Source organism: Epinephelus moara, chromosome 1, assembly GCF_006386435.1.
Source record: "Epinephelus moara isolate mb chromosome 1, YSFRI_EMoa_1.0, whole genome shotgun sequence".
Classification (NCBI taxonomy): Eukaryota; Metazoa; Chordata; class Actinopteri; order Perciformes; family Serranidae; genus Epinephelus; species Epinephelus moara.
The window spans coordinates 35,625,922-35,638,599 of record NC_065506.1 but is presented as its reverse complement, the minus strand read 5'-3'; the positions used below and the strand labels follow the sequence as shown (position 1 = coordinate 35,638,599).

General features: G+C 40.6%; 1 protein-coding gene across 1 annotated transcript in view; it reads right to left on the bottom strand.

Annotated features, from left to right (window-relative positions):
* Positions 1–12,678, bottom strand: part of cdkl5 (cyclin-dependent kinase-like 5) — a 60,168-nt gene that overhangs the window by 6,305 nt on the left and 41,185 nt on the right. The window contains exons 14-19 of the mRNA XM_050045960.1: positions 11,571–11,911; positions 7,381–7,482; positions 6,936–7,041; positions 6,581–6,716; positions 4,449–4,554; positions 2,044–2,205 (exon numbers count right to left, since the gene is read on the bottom strand). Of these exons, the coding sequence (XP_049901917.1) occupies positions 2,044–2,205; positions 4,449–4,554; positions 6,581–6,716; positions 6,936–7,041; positions 7,381–7,482; positions 11,571–11,911 (953 nt within the window). The remainder of the gene's footprint in view (positions 1–2,043; positions 2,206–4,448; positions 4,555–6,580; positions 6,717–6,935; positions 7,042–7,380; positions 7,483–11,570; positions 11,912–12,678) is intronic.

Sequence of the window (12,678 nt, the reverse complement as noted above, 5' to 3'; positions counted from 1 at the left end):
GTTTACACTGTTCACATTGTTTTCTATTGGGATGTCCTAACTGGCTGCAATTGATTGAGCTAAGCTTAATTCGGACACTGCATTTCTATCTTATTCATGTTACTCGTGCTGAAAGTGCCACAGTAGATGAGGAGTGGCTGATTTGTCGGATTAAAATGAGGAATTATCAGCAGGATCCTTCTCATTTCAATATAAAAAATCTAAATGAGGTGGGAGCTGGCTGGACGGAGATTGACAGAAAGCTGAATGTTTCTGGTAAGTATTGTCTTGTGGATTACTCAGCTGAGCTCACAACCTGTATGGTTTGTTTCACAAAGTGGAGATGGTGGTATGATACAGTGTGGTAGAGAACAATTATATCTATATCTATATCTGTAATAGCATTGTTGTGAATAATAAGGACTTAAGTAATTGCCCATCTTTTCAGTGGTTACATCTCAAGTCTGACGTCTCTAAGCGCACAGCTGATAGCTGTGTGGTGTGTTCACATCCGGTAACAGAGTTCCATATTTAATGGATTCTGTGTGGATGATGAGCATCCAATGTTACCCGATGCAGCGTGACACTTGGACCAACACTTGCTCTTAGGATACCGTGTTAGAGGTGCTGGTCCATCGATTCTGTTACCTTGCCACAGAGCTAGGCTAGCTGTTTCCCACTGTTTCCAGTCATTGTGCTAAGCTAAGCTAACCTTCCGCTGGCTGCAGCTTCATATTTACAAGGGGTACTCTGCTGATTTTCAACCAGCTTTGTATCAAAACAATGTGGGAAGTATGTGTGAATGAACTGTGGTACACCTCCCTCTATCTAACCACCGCCTAAATATCTCTTCTCAACCCCAAGCAAAACTCCACTGGACAATGTAATTTAAGTCATCCAATTGAGTTTTGCTGGCTCTCAGGCTGTTGTTCAAACTACAGGCTGTACTTCCGAATTTTCGTATTGCTCGCCACCCATGCCACTAACGTGGACACAGAGTATAGAAGTAGATCAAGAGGCAGTCTCTTAAACTCAGACTGAAATCCGATCAAACGGTAAACTTAGGCAGTGCTGATTGAATATATCAAGACTATGTTGCTATATTGACTATTTCTCGCCTAAAATGTTTTTAGAAATATATTTTAGTGCTGTGTTTAGCTGTAATAGCGAGATTTTGTGAACAGGAAGTGGGTGCCATCCTGTTTCCTGCACAGTGAAAACAGAGGCCAGAAAAACTGAGATCAAACAATAAAACTAGACGGCGCTGTATAAACCAAGATTCTGTTAGTGAGTTGCCTTTTTATCACCTCAAATGTTTTCAGAAACAGGTTTAAGCTCACTGTTTAAATGTAGGAGATCAAGATTGTTTCTTTCAAGCCGGCCTTCATTGCTTCAAACGGACGTGTTTGCATGTCACCCACCAGTGGGAGCGTTTATTGGTCTGGTGTGGCGTGTTGCATTCTGGTAGTTGTAGGTTTTCTCCCTCTTGAGCCAAAGTGTCATTTTGCTCTGTTTTCTCTGGTTCTGCAGCACCAATTTTAAAAACATTTACATCTTTCTACTGCATGGATATCCTAGTTTTATTAAAAGACCATCTTTCCAGCAGTTAAATACTTCTTTGAATGGACAGACATGAGAGTGGTACATCGACCTTCTTATTTAACTCTTGGCAAATAAGAGTCCGGAGTCCATGATGCGTACAGTATGAGTTTGGTTCCATGTGTGGGTTAATGTGCTTATAAATATGTTGATAATGTTCATGACCATCATATGATACAATGATGTTTTTGAAGTATGATTTTCGACGTGCAGAAGTGTTGGTCTCACAAACAGCACATACGTCGATGTGAATACAAGGTGACTGCATTTGACACACATCGTAGCAAAGACATGATGGATGCCCAGACATCGTGCAGTATTAGACTCAAAACATATTTGAAATCCTTTCAATTTGAAATATTTTCAAGTCAATCAAACACAAGGCGATGAGAAGATTTCAAACCAGGTCGTTCTGGTGAGTGCAGTGTGAGTTAACATGCAGCCGTAGTGTTGAGGTTAGATTACTGGTGAGGCAGGGTAGGGCGCGGTAGGCTGGTGTTGTACCATGGGTGAGGCGACTACAGGTAGGACTTTGACTGCTGAGTTGTGCTTTAAGCTATTCTTAGAGCTAAAGAGGGGGAAAAGGCTTTTCTTGATGCTGGGGTTCCTCCCATCCTCCATGTCCGTCTGTGGAGCAGAAGACGCACATCCACAACTCTCAACACACATCTCTGACAGCACACAGAAAAACAACTGCAGCACCTGATCCTCAGCCGTCTAACAAAATACCACTTCACAAAAGATAAAGAGAGAAGAATCAATAATTGCATGAATATTTCATTGTCAACATAAACAGAGAGGAAAACAGGGAAGGTGGAAATTCAGACCAGCATTTAAGAATAATTCTGATGTAATATAATTCGTTTCTGGCCATCATTTCTGTCAGTTATAATAACACTTTACTATCCAAATTATTGACATGGCGACATCACTATAATGAAGTACGATGAGGCAAAATAATGAGTGGTAAGATCATTAAACAGCTTGTGAACAAATGAACATTTTAGCCCCCTCATTTTTGAGTGCACCTCTGACCCTCAGAACATTTACAAGTTGGAATCTTGCCTTATGAAATGGCACAATGCTTTAAGACACGGATATGTCATCAGGTGTTGTAGCTGGTATTTATCTAAACAGATGAGACTTTGGAAATTATTCAATTATCACTTCAGTTTTATGCTATCAATTGATCTAACAAGTCATCAAATTAAAAAGAACACAGCATCATTACCAGGCGTCAATTGCCAAATGTGGCGCTGTCATGCCTAAATCAGCACATCAGCTAGCTAGCTGATAAGCTATTGAGACATCGGCATACCAGCAATTTCTTTTGTTATGCTTATTATAAAGGCAAACAAGACACTGAAAAAGCGTTAAACTATGATACTATGATGGTTATAGTAATGTTTAAATCTTCATTAAACTAGAAAGTGCACTTGTAGGATTATTTTTTGTTGCTTGTGCAGCCATTTTGCCAATGATTTCTCATAACACTTGGTTTTCAGTATGCCTCTGAAAAACCTCAAGGATTGGGAAATTCCACTCCTTGGTATGAACACGCAAAATGGAGGGGCAAGGGCTGTATTGGGATTGAACCTTTCAGTTTGCACCTTAACAATTGATGGAAAAGCTGGGGGAAAAAGGGCGAAATATTACAATGAAGTTTTTACAAGTTGCGAACTGGCTGGTCTGAGCTCGAGTCATGCTGGCTGATAGTGTCACCTGCAACTCAACTGGTTAAATTGCCGTCACCTGTTTCAACAGCCAATCAGCTTGTAGTAAAGGCCGGTGGTCAAGTCAAAATGACCGCAGATGCTGTGTTCGCTTGCTGTGGCAGGTGTTCCATCCTCCTGTTTCTGTCCTCACAGTGTGCCGGTGTCAGATGGTGGGTTGCTGCTGCTCGCTGTACGTGCTTATATTCATATATATTCATATTATATTCAACTATAAAATAAGTCTGAAAAGCTGGAAATCAGAACGGAGGCACAGTGAGCTGCTGCATAGAGATGATACACCGTCTCATCTAGTTGCATTGGCGTGAACTGGCAGGTTTTTAGAAAGTTGCAAGTAGTTGCCTGTTTTAACTCATCGAATCTTAGGTCTGACCTGGACTTAAGTTAAGGTCACACAAACTTCCGCTCCACTAGAGAGAAGAAAAATGGTGGCATCTGTATAGCCCAATGAAGAGACTGTATCCTTCCTCGAATTTATAGATAACATGTTTTCTATTGTTTGATGTTTGAGCGGCGTTCTTTAGTTACATCATCTCATTGCACTCTAATCTTCTGCAGAACTCCCAATATTTGGATGAAAACTTGGCTTGCGTAGGTGCACAACTTTGTTCAGTACAGTAGGTCAACACAGGTTTGAAGCTGGACTGTAGGCTGAGATAAATATTTACATCGGACAGTTTGGGGAATAATTTTAACAGTTACTTTCATTTTACCTTCCAGGTAAGTCTGACCAGACCTACCTTTTTTCTTTTTCTTTTTTTTAACAATCTGCCCGATCGTCTGACTGCTTGTGATTCTTTGCCCGTTGCACTTTATTGTAGCGATTTCGCCGTGTTCTCAGATTTCAGTCCAGTGTTGTAATTTGTGACAGAAATAATGGCAGGAACAATGAAAATAAGACCCAGGATGTCATAAACCAGAATTATCACTTTTACACTCTTGGTTGTTAAAATTCACACAGTAGGTTCATGTTGTTAGTTTTTACAGTGTTGCCACAAAATACTGCTCAATTTCATATGAAAGGTCCATTGATCAGCATTTACTACACACTAAGATACACACTAAAGACAAGGGAGATGACACATTGAACCAAAGGAAATATTTGTATGCTGGATGAAATGACTCAAATGATCTTACTATTTGTGTCTTCTTCTTTTTCTTTTTAATGGCTCTGAAGAAGCCCTGTTTCTCCTTCTCTTTGGCGGGCTCTGGAGGATTCATGACCATCGCTTCTGTGGCGGTCCTACGTGACAAACAAGCACACAGGATTAAATGATAACTTCTTCTAAGGTGTGTCTCATTTTATGAAACAACCTCAACAGATAATGTAATTAATAGAATATATGTTCAGTATTAAGAGAATGCTGAATATATTCCCTCTTTTTCAACTCTTAACACAAGGAAGACATTTTCAATTAAATGCCAATGTCACATACTGTTCTTGACGACATGTTTTCATCCATTTCATCTCAGTCTTTTAGAGACTGTGATAGTAACCTTGTAAAATGTAATGGATCTTAATTTGTGTTGTGATAGACTTTTATGTGACAGTGAGGAAAATATGTGAGGCAGTTTCAGAAAAACTCATTTCACTCCGTCATTAAATGTCTAAGCATGTTGTATTTTTGTATTTTAAAAGCTATAGTGCGTAACTTCTACGTGTCCTTAAATGTCCGTTTCACCCAAGCCACTACTAGAGGAGATGACATAATGCTGATCAGCCGATCGGCTCCTCTAACATCTCGCGGTATTTTTCAATATATATCATTTTTAGTTTGCGTGTCGACCGGCGACATTCCCGCGCTGCCGCACAGGACATGCTTCCTCACAACAAGAAGGGAGGGGGAGGAAGAGCGGAGAGTCTCATAGCAAGAGGTAGAGCGCAGGTAGAAAGAGAAAGCAACAAAGAAGCGGCCGAGACACGGTTCAGAAGTGGATCCTACCACAAAGAAAAAGCCTGGACGTTCGGCTGAAGGTCTATTAGCAAAGAAGGAAAGTGACCGACGGAGAAGGCAAACAAGGATTTGTATTGGCGTCGCTTTTCCTCGGTGGAGAGCCCTCAAGGAAGAAATTGGGCTGAGGGCAGACACGGATGTTGCCTTGCTGCTGTTGGATAAGTAAAGTGACTTGGTTTATAATTATATTATGAGTAGTATGTGTTGCTGTTACATGTACCGGACCTAGTACTTTATTATTTTCTTGGAAATGGTGCTATGAACGTAATGTAATGTTAGCAGCCTGGTGTTCGTCACGTGTTACTCTGTGTACACGGTGTGTGGCGAGTGTTACTTTGTGTACAGAGTGTTACTCTGTGTACATGGAAGTGCCGGCTTATTTACCTTGCCGTGAGACAGCCCTTTCTGACAGTTATGTGCATTTGCTTTTGTTTTATTTTGAAAGGGGAGACTTTTTACACATAGTTTCATTAGCAAAAGTTTCAATTATAGTGATAAAATGTTTGTTCAACCAAAAATAACTGTTCCTTTTTCAAGTTAAATCAGGAAGACTTTCTTTATGTGATAACCATTTACAATTCTCCCTCCAACTCCCACTGCTTCGTCTAATGAGCTGACTATGGGTGTTCACTCGTCTAGTCATCCAATCAAACTTTGCCACAATCTCTATCAGCTAATCAGGATGCTACTGCAAAATTTTAAATCTGCTCTTCTCTGCTCCTGTCAGCTGTCATTTTAGGCAGAATTGTCACTCCGTCCTCCACCCCGTTCACCTCCAGCCATCGTATCCAGAGTCCAAGACGAGCTCAACAAAGGCTCATTCCTCTACTCATCCAGATCATCAGCACTTCTCCATCTTCTCCACATCTTCTTCTCATCTTATCTTCACCACCTCTGCCTCCACTAGCATCTAGACCCCAGGGGGGTTCCTTATTCAACTTTGGTTGAATCCCCCTCCTTAAATCACACCATCTTGATGGGGTCTAATCTGCAAAGACTTTTCACATTTTTCATTCTTATGTGCACGTTAATAAATATTCTTTTTACTATAAAAATCCCCTGATTGAAACATAAATTCTGTAATACCGTGGCACTGTGCAACCGCAATATCTTCTGAGACAGTTATCATACAGCAAGAATCTCATACAGTTGCAACCATACTCCATTTCTGCCAGTATTTTCCCCTAAAACCTACACACTGGGACCTTCAAGTCAGTTTCCTTGACCCATTTTTCTAACATCTACTATATCGTAGTGCTGCCTAAAGTCACGGTAAAGAAAAAGGCCATGCCAGTTTAAAAAATAATTTCTCACCAGTCAAAAGCCGTCTGGCGTTTGGAGTGGTTGACCATGGCAACAGGGTCTCCGGGTACAACGGGTCCGACTGGCCCTCGACCCTGGCCGACACCGTCATGGAAAGAGGTGGAGTTGTCTGGTCTGGGGGAGGGGACTGAGACGACACAGAGAGGAGAGAAAATTATTAGAAGTGTAAATCTCTTTTTTTATTTGCTACACTCACATTTCCCAAAATCCACCATGTCTGTCTGTGTTATCTATTTAAGTCCAAGTTGATATCTTTGCATCTTTTAACTGTGGATTTTTTTCTCGTCTAATTGTTTAAAAAAAAAAAAAAAAAACAGTTTGAGACTCGGTGATTCCTGCTCTTTACCTCGGTAGAAGCTGCCGACTCTCCGAGGCATGGACTCAGTGAAGATCATCCGGTTCTCCTTGGAGGAACTTCCATCCTCAGCATGAGGGTCGTGATACATGCCGACCTATGAAACACACACATCAGGCGGACACACAAATGCACAAATACACACGTGGACACAAGAACACACAGAGTTCCTCAGTATTTTCATATTTGTGATTCCTCTCATTTAATCTCACGTCATTTCTTATTTTTAGCTATCACATTCTCCGCTGGCTCACATCACAAGACAACCGGGACAATCTTAAAGCTTTTCAGTGAGGTTACATTTATACCAGCGACAACGAGCAGTGAAGCTGTTGACCTGAGTAGAAACAGATAAAGCTATGGAAACCAGCGGTCAGAGCTACTGTCTGTGTTCGGTGAAGTGGTGGGAGGCAGGGAGGAGTCAGGGGAGTCGGACCTCGTTTTTAGAGCGCTGTGTATGAAAAGCAGCAGTGTTGTCCCTCGTAGAGTCTTTGATGGGGGCACAAGGGTGGCTCATGTCTTTAGGGGACTGTTCACTCTGTTGAGAAGATGGACAGGTGCAGGTCAAAGCAGACTGGAAAGCAGCATGAAGCAGGGGTAATGATAATGTGAGACAGTGACAGTCCCTGCACACACGCATCAACTCGGGAAATACACACATATTTTCAATACGTCTGATAAAGAAAAGATTCACCCTTAAACACTCTTATGTTTGATATCTTAAATGTGTCGCTTGAATGCATGTCAGGAACTGTGGTATTTTTTTAGCGTAGCCATTTTTCTCCTGCTTCAGTAGCTTCCAACATTTCCCATATTCACTTTTGCTTTGCCAATTTTCAACCAGCTTTTTATATTTGTACAACAATGTGGGTAGTAGCCTATGTGTAAATTAAGTGTGGTAAATTTCCTTCCATATTAACAGTACCCAAATATACCTGCTCATCTCCAAGCTCAAATCCACTAGATGAAATTCACATCAGGGTGTAGATTTTTATTTTAATATTGGGGGAGACTCATATGAACATTGGGTTCTGGGGTCAACAGCCGCTAGCTGTCAAGCTTGCTAGCTAGGGAGGCTATGCTAACAAGTAAGCTTGCCAATAGACTTGATTATTGTTAACTAAAAAAAGATTAAGGATAATGTTATTTTCAGTTGCAAATACCTGCTATTAACACATTTTCACAGCCTACCTACTTAGCAAGCTAACTCGCTAACACTACAGCAGCTTACGGGTGTTTTGTCAGTGATACTGAGGATTTTTTTTCAATTATGCTAACTTCAGTTTGGAAAACTAGCTCAGATGAAGCACAAAGGAATTTTTAAAGAAGCACAGGAAAAGCCCAAGGATGATGTCAGAGGGCTGTGATTGGCTGATCGCAATGTTGCTCCAGGAACACAATGTGGGATGTTGATCCAGGAACACCTGCTACTTGGCAAAATCACTTTGTACGTCAACAGTCAGAAAATTTTAACATCATAATGTTCTGTATTCTGATGATTTTTTAATGCACAAATTTGAGCCTTCTCTGCAGCAATTTAAATGGCGTAAATGTCTTTAATTTTGTCAAAATAAAAGTCCTTTTTTTATTTTTGTTTGCGTGCCAAAATGGACACAAAGGGCCATTTCATAGTTGATGCAAAGGCACGCAGACACGAACGCATTGAGACATACTGGCCGCCATGATGTGTGCTTGCGTCTCAAAATGTGTTGTCCATTTTTTTGATATGTGACGCAGCGACGCATGTAATACCATGCGTTGCCAGCAGAGGTGATAACACAAGCGACGTACTTGAAATTAACCACTTTTTGTTATTCACAGAAGACGCAGGTATGAAATATGGCAGGTGAGGAGGAAAAACTTTGCGAACTCGTATGGGCACATCCCCATTTATATGACAGTTCTAGTGCCCTGCACTCTAATAAAATAGCAGTACTAGCTAGCCGAAATGTACCAGTGACTCTGCTGCAATACATCGCTCGCGCACTCAATGCACTCAATGTGTTGATGAGGAAAGGAAGTGCAATGCTTGCGTCGCTTGCTCGTGGTGCGTGCATCGACTATGAAACAGCAAGAGTATAGAAGCAGAAAACGAGAGAGAGATGCCCCTCTCTTTTTCTCAAAGTCAAACTCTGATCAAACTGTAAAACTAAGAGAGCTTCAGTGATGGTGGAGCAATAACAGGTTTTCCAATACTTCCTAAAAAAGTCAACATCTCGTGGCAGCATTGCATTATGGGCTCCTGAGACAACTGTAATGTTGGCGGAGATACTGAGTAAAATTGTCAGGTAATAGTGGGAATGAGCAATAATTGGTGCCGCCTCATGCTGGCCACACTGTCATCTGTATATTTATGGCTGTGGTCATATTTATGATGCAGCTGCTGTTTTCTACTTGTAAGTGTGTGCGTGTCTGGTGTGCCAGGTGTCAGTGTGTGTGCTTGGATATGCAAATAGGTGTGCTGTGGTACAAGGTGCTCATTGGTGGAACCAGAAACAGGTTGCCAAAAATAATTGGTTGGGGGACAGTATATAAGGAGCCAAGATGACAGCAGCTGGAGGCAGAGGGATAAGCTCTTCCTTTTCTTCCAACCAGCCACTGGAGCACATGCGCACCGCTACGGATTGATTGTAACCTAGTTTGTTATGGTAGAGGTGGGAGGGGTGGGCTGTCAGTGTTTGTTTTATCCTGTTTTATTTGGTTGGGAGATCAGTGAATGTATTTTGGTTTGTTTTACTTCTTCAGGTTAGATTTGGTTGATCAAGGTAGAGTTATTTTGGTTGTTCTTGTGGCTGCTTAGGACTTGGGGAAGATGAGGGCTCAGGTGATGTAATGTCTCTGTCACCCCCATACAGGGCGTGACACTCTTGCTTCATTTAGATCCATTATACACCAGTCAGTTACATTCATAGCTTTCCTTTTTAATTTTGTGGCTCCTGAGCTACACTAATGTCCTCTCTGAGTATGTGTTAGTGTTAATCTTGTAGTAGTTTTTCTTTCACGTGTCATGTCTTTATTTTTTATTGTGCAGGGGCAACTTAACCAATTTATATAGTCAACTATTTGAGAAAAATAATAATTAAAAATTGAAAATAAGAAACCTAATAATTACTCATTCTTGTACTAGGTAAACGAAGCATTAGCTATAACAGCCGCATGTGCATTTAAACATGTATTTTATTACTGAATTCCTTTTGAAACTATGGACAATCATACTGAGAGTTCAGCGAACCACAGATGTTGCACTAACAGTAACAGCTGTCAGGGTGTTAGATGCCTAAAAAGAAAGCAATATGGACTTTGTAGCCAGGATTTTAAAAATAATGAGGTCATGAGTCCAAACACTGCCAGTCCAAGAGAATTAAGACTGACCAGTTATCCAAATAAATGTGTCACTGTTTTGTTTGTTTTGTTTTATATTAGAATAATTTGGCGATAAAAGAGTGACCTGTTTTTATCAACTCAGCAACAACCCTTGGCTGATTCAAGACAGAACTGTCTGTTTTCAGTGAACGCAGTGGAGTTGACAGAGTTACAGGTCTGGACCCTGGCAACTATCACCCCCTATTTTTAAAATAAATAAATAATATTAAATAATAAAAAGACTTTTATTTTTTATTTTCTATACATTTAGGTCTCAGTGTTGTTTAAATGTTAGGGCTTCAGCTTTGCCTCTCCATGTCTCTCCTTCCTAGTGTCTCATGTTTGTTTTCAGTCTGTCTCTGTGTTTCTTCTTCTGGTTTCCTCCTCCTGATTGCTGCACACCTGAACCAAATCTACAGTCAAGCCACTGTATAAATCCCCAGCTCAGACATCCAGACTTAACCAGATCGTTCAGTCACCTCTGCAGCACAGACATCAAGACCAACTTCTAGTTTTTTGACACTTTGTTTTTTTGTACCTTTGGACATTAATTCACACTTTGTTCTGTGTCTCAGGTTCACCATGCCAGCCTCAACCATATCCCGCCACGTCCAGCCTTGTACTTGTCTTCTGCCTCTGGATTTAGACTGCTCTGCCTTTAGCTAATCTGCCTGCTCTGCTTCGCCACTCCCTGCCCACCTCAGCCATCATTTCATTCAAGCCTTCAGCTCCTCTTCTTCAAACTACAATAAACAGCCTTCAACCATTCCCCGTTTCTTGGTTGTGTTTGCATTTTGGGTCCTAAGTTGAACTGCCACAACATTAAACACCTCTCTGTCACAGCAGATATGCAATTCTGGTTGATTTAATACTAAATCCCTTTAATTTAATTTCTGTTTGAATGTTTTCTGCCTAAAAACAGTTTTAAAAAGAGATATTTAGTCCAATAACTATCATAATCATTCCCAAGACGTCAGACCCCAGAGTTTCCAATGTCAGACATAATGTGCTTTTTTAAGTGCTCATTTATTACTCTCAAAACAAAAGACAAAAAGGATCCTGCACTGTGTGTATATTTATCCTGAATGGCTGCCTAAATTAAGCTGGTGATTTTTCTTTTTAAGGAAAATGATTATTTTGGTCCAATGCTGGACTTTTACCCCTGAAAATAAAAAATATCCTGACAGACTCTTTAGTGTCAGTACTTTAGGGTGAATGTTTCCTTTAACTGCCGCCACACTCACAGGACTGTCTGCCACTAACCCTCGTCATGTCATCAGTGCAGTCCTCTCTCGAAGAGCTCACTGAGTGTCCAGTGAGGGTGGTCCGGTGCTGCAGCTGGGGGGAGAGGAGCTGCAGGCTACTGGCACGCGTCGGTATCGCCTGCCCCGGCGGAGGCAAGCCCGCCATCCCTCCCTCGATCCCGTGTGGTCGGTGGCGCTCCCTCCTCACGTACATGGAGTGGCGTTGAGGCCGTTGTTGAGAGGAGAAGGGAGAGGTGTAGCCCAGGCCGTAATGATACGACTCATGAGGGGAAGGCAGAGTGTGAGTGGAGGGCATCCCTGCTCCTCCCGGGTCTAAGAGCTCTGGAGCACCGGCCTCCTCTGGAAAAGAGCGAAAATTAAAAAAATATTACAACTTTTTATTGATTATGTTGTTTGATCAATCATTCAATCTAAAAACTGTGTGGCAAATGCCCCTGACCCCTGTGACATCTTCAAACATTTTAACCAAACGTCAAAAATTATAAATACTTAATTTACAGAGACAAAAAAAAAAACCTGAAACATGTGAACTAATTAATGATCAAAATTGTTGTCAATATTTATATGTATATTAGCGCATTGATTAACCAACTAATAATTTCAGCACTACTAATTATTAACAGATAATATATTGGGAACTGGTCATAATGGTCAAGACATTTTTCATGGTTATTTTTGTATTTATGACAATAAGATTTACTGGTAGATTGTGAACTAGTAACTGGACTATTAACTGAAAAGAAAGAAAAGAAAAGATAAGCTAAGACTTTATTGTTAATTTAATGTTAATTATTTTAAATCAACATGTTACAGCAGCTTAAGAGCCAGAAGCAAGAGAAAAAGTAAAAAGTTATTAAGTGATAAATAAGAATAAAAAATTACAACTAAATACAATAAGATAAATTAAAAATAAAATACACTGCATACACCTTTCACTAACGAGAACTGAAGATATTTTGTTGGCACTTTTTAATGCACAGGAAACTTTGATGTTTTGCGATTGTTCCTAGCCAAAAGACTTTTCTTGAGACATTGGAAACGCATTTGTCCATCTGCTTTTAAACTAGCTATAGTTAAAGAAAATTTGCCATGACAGAATTGATGAC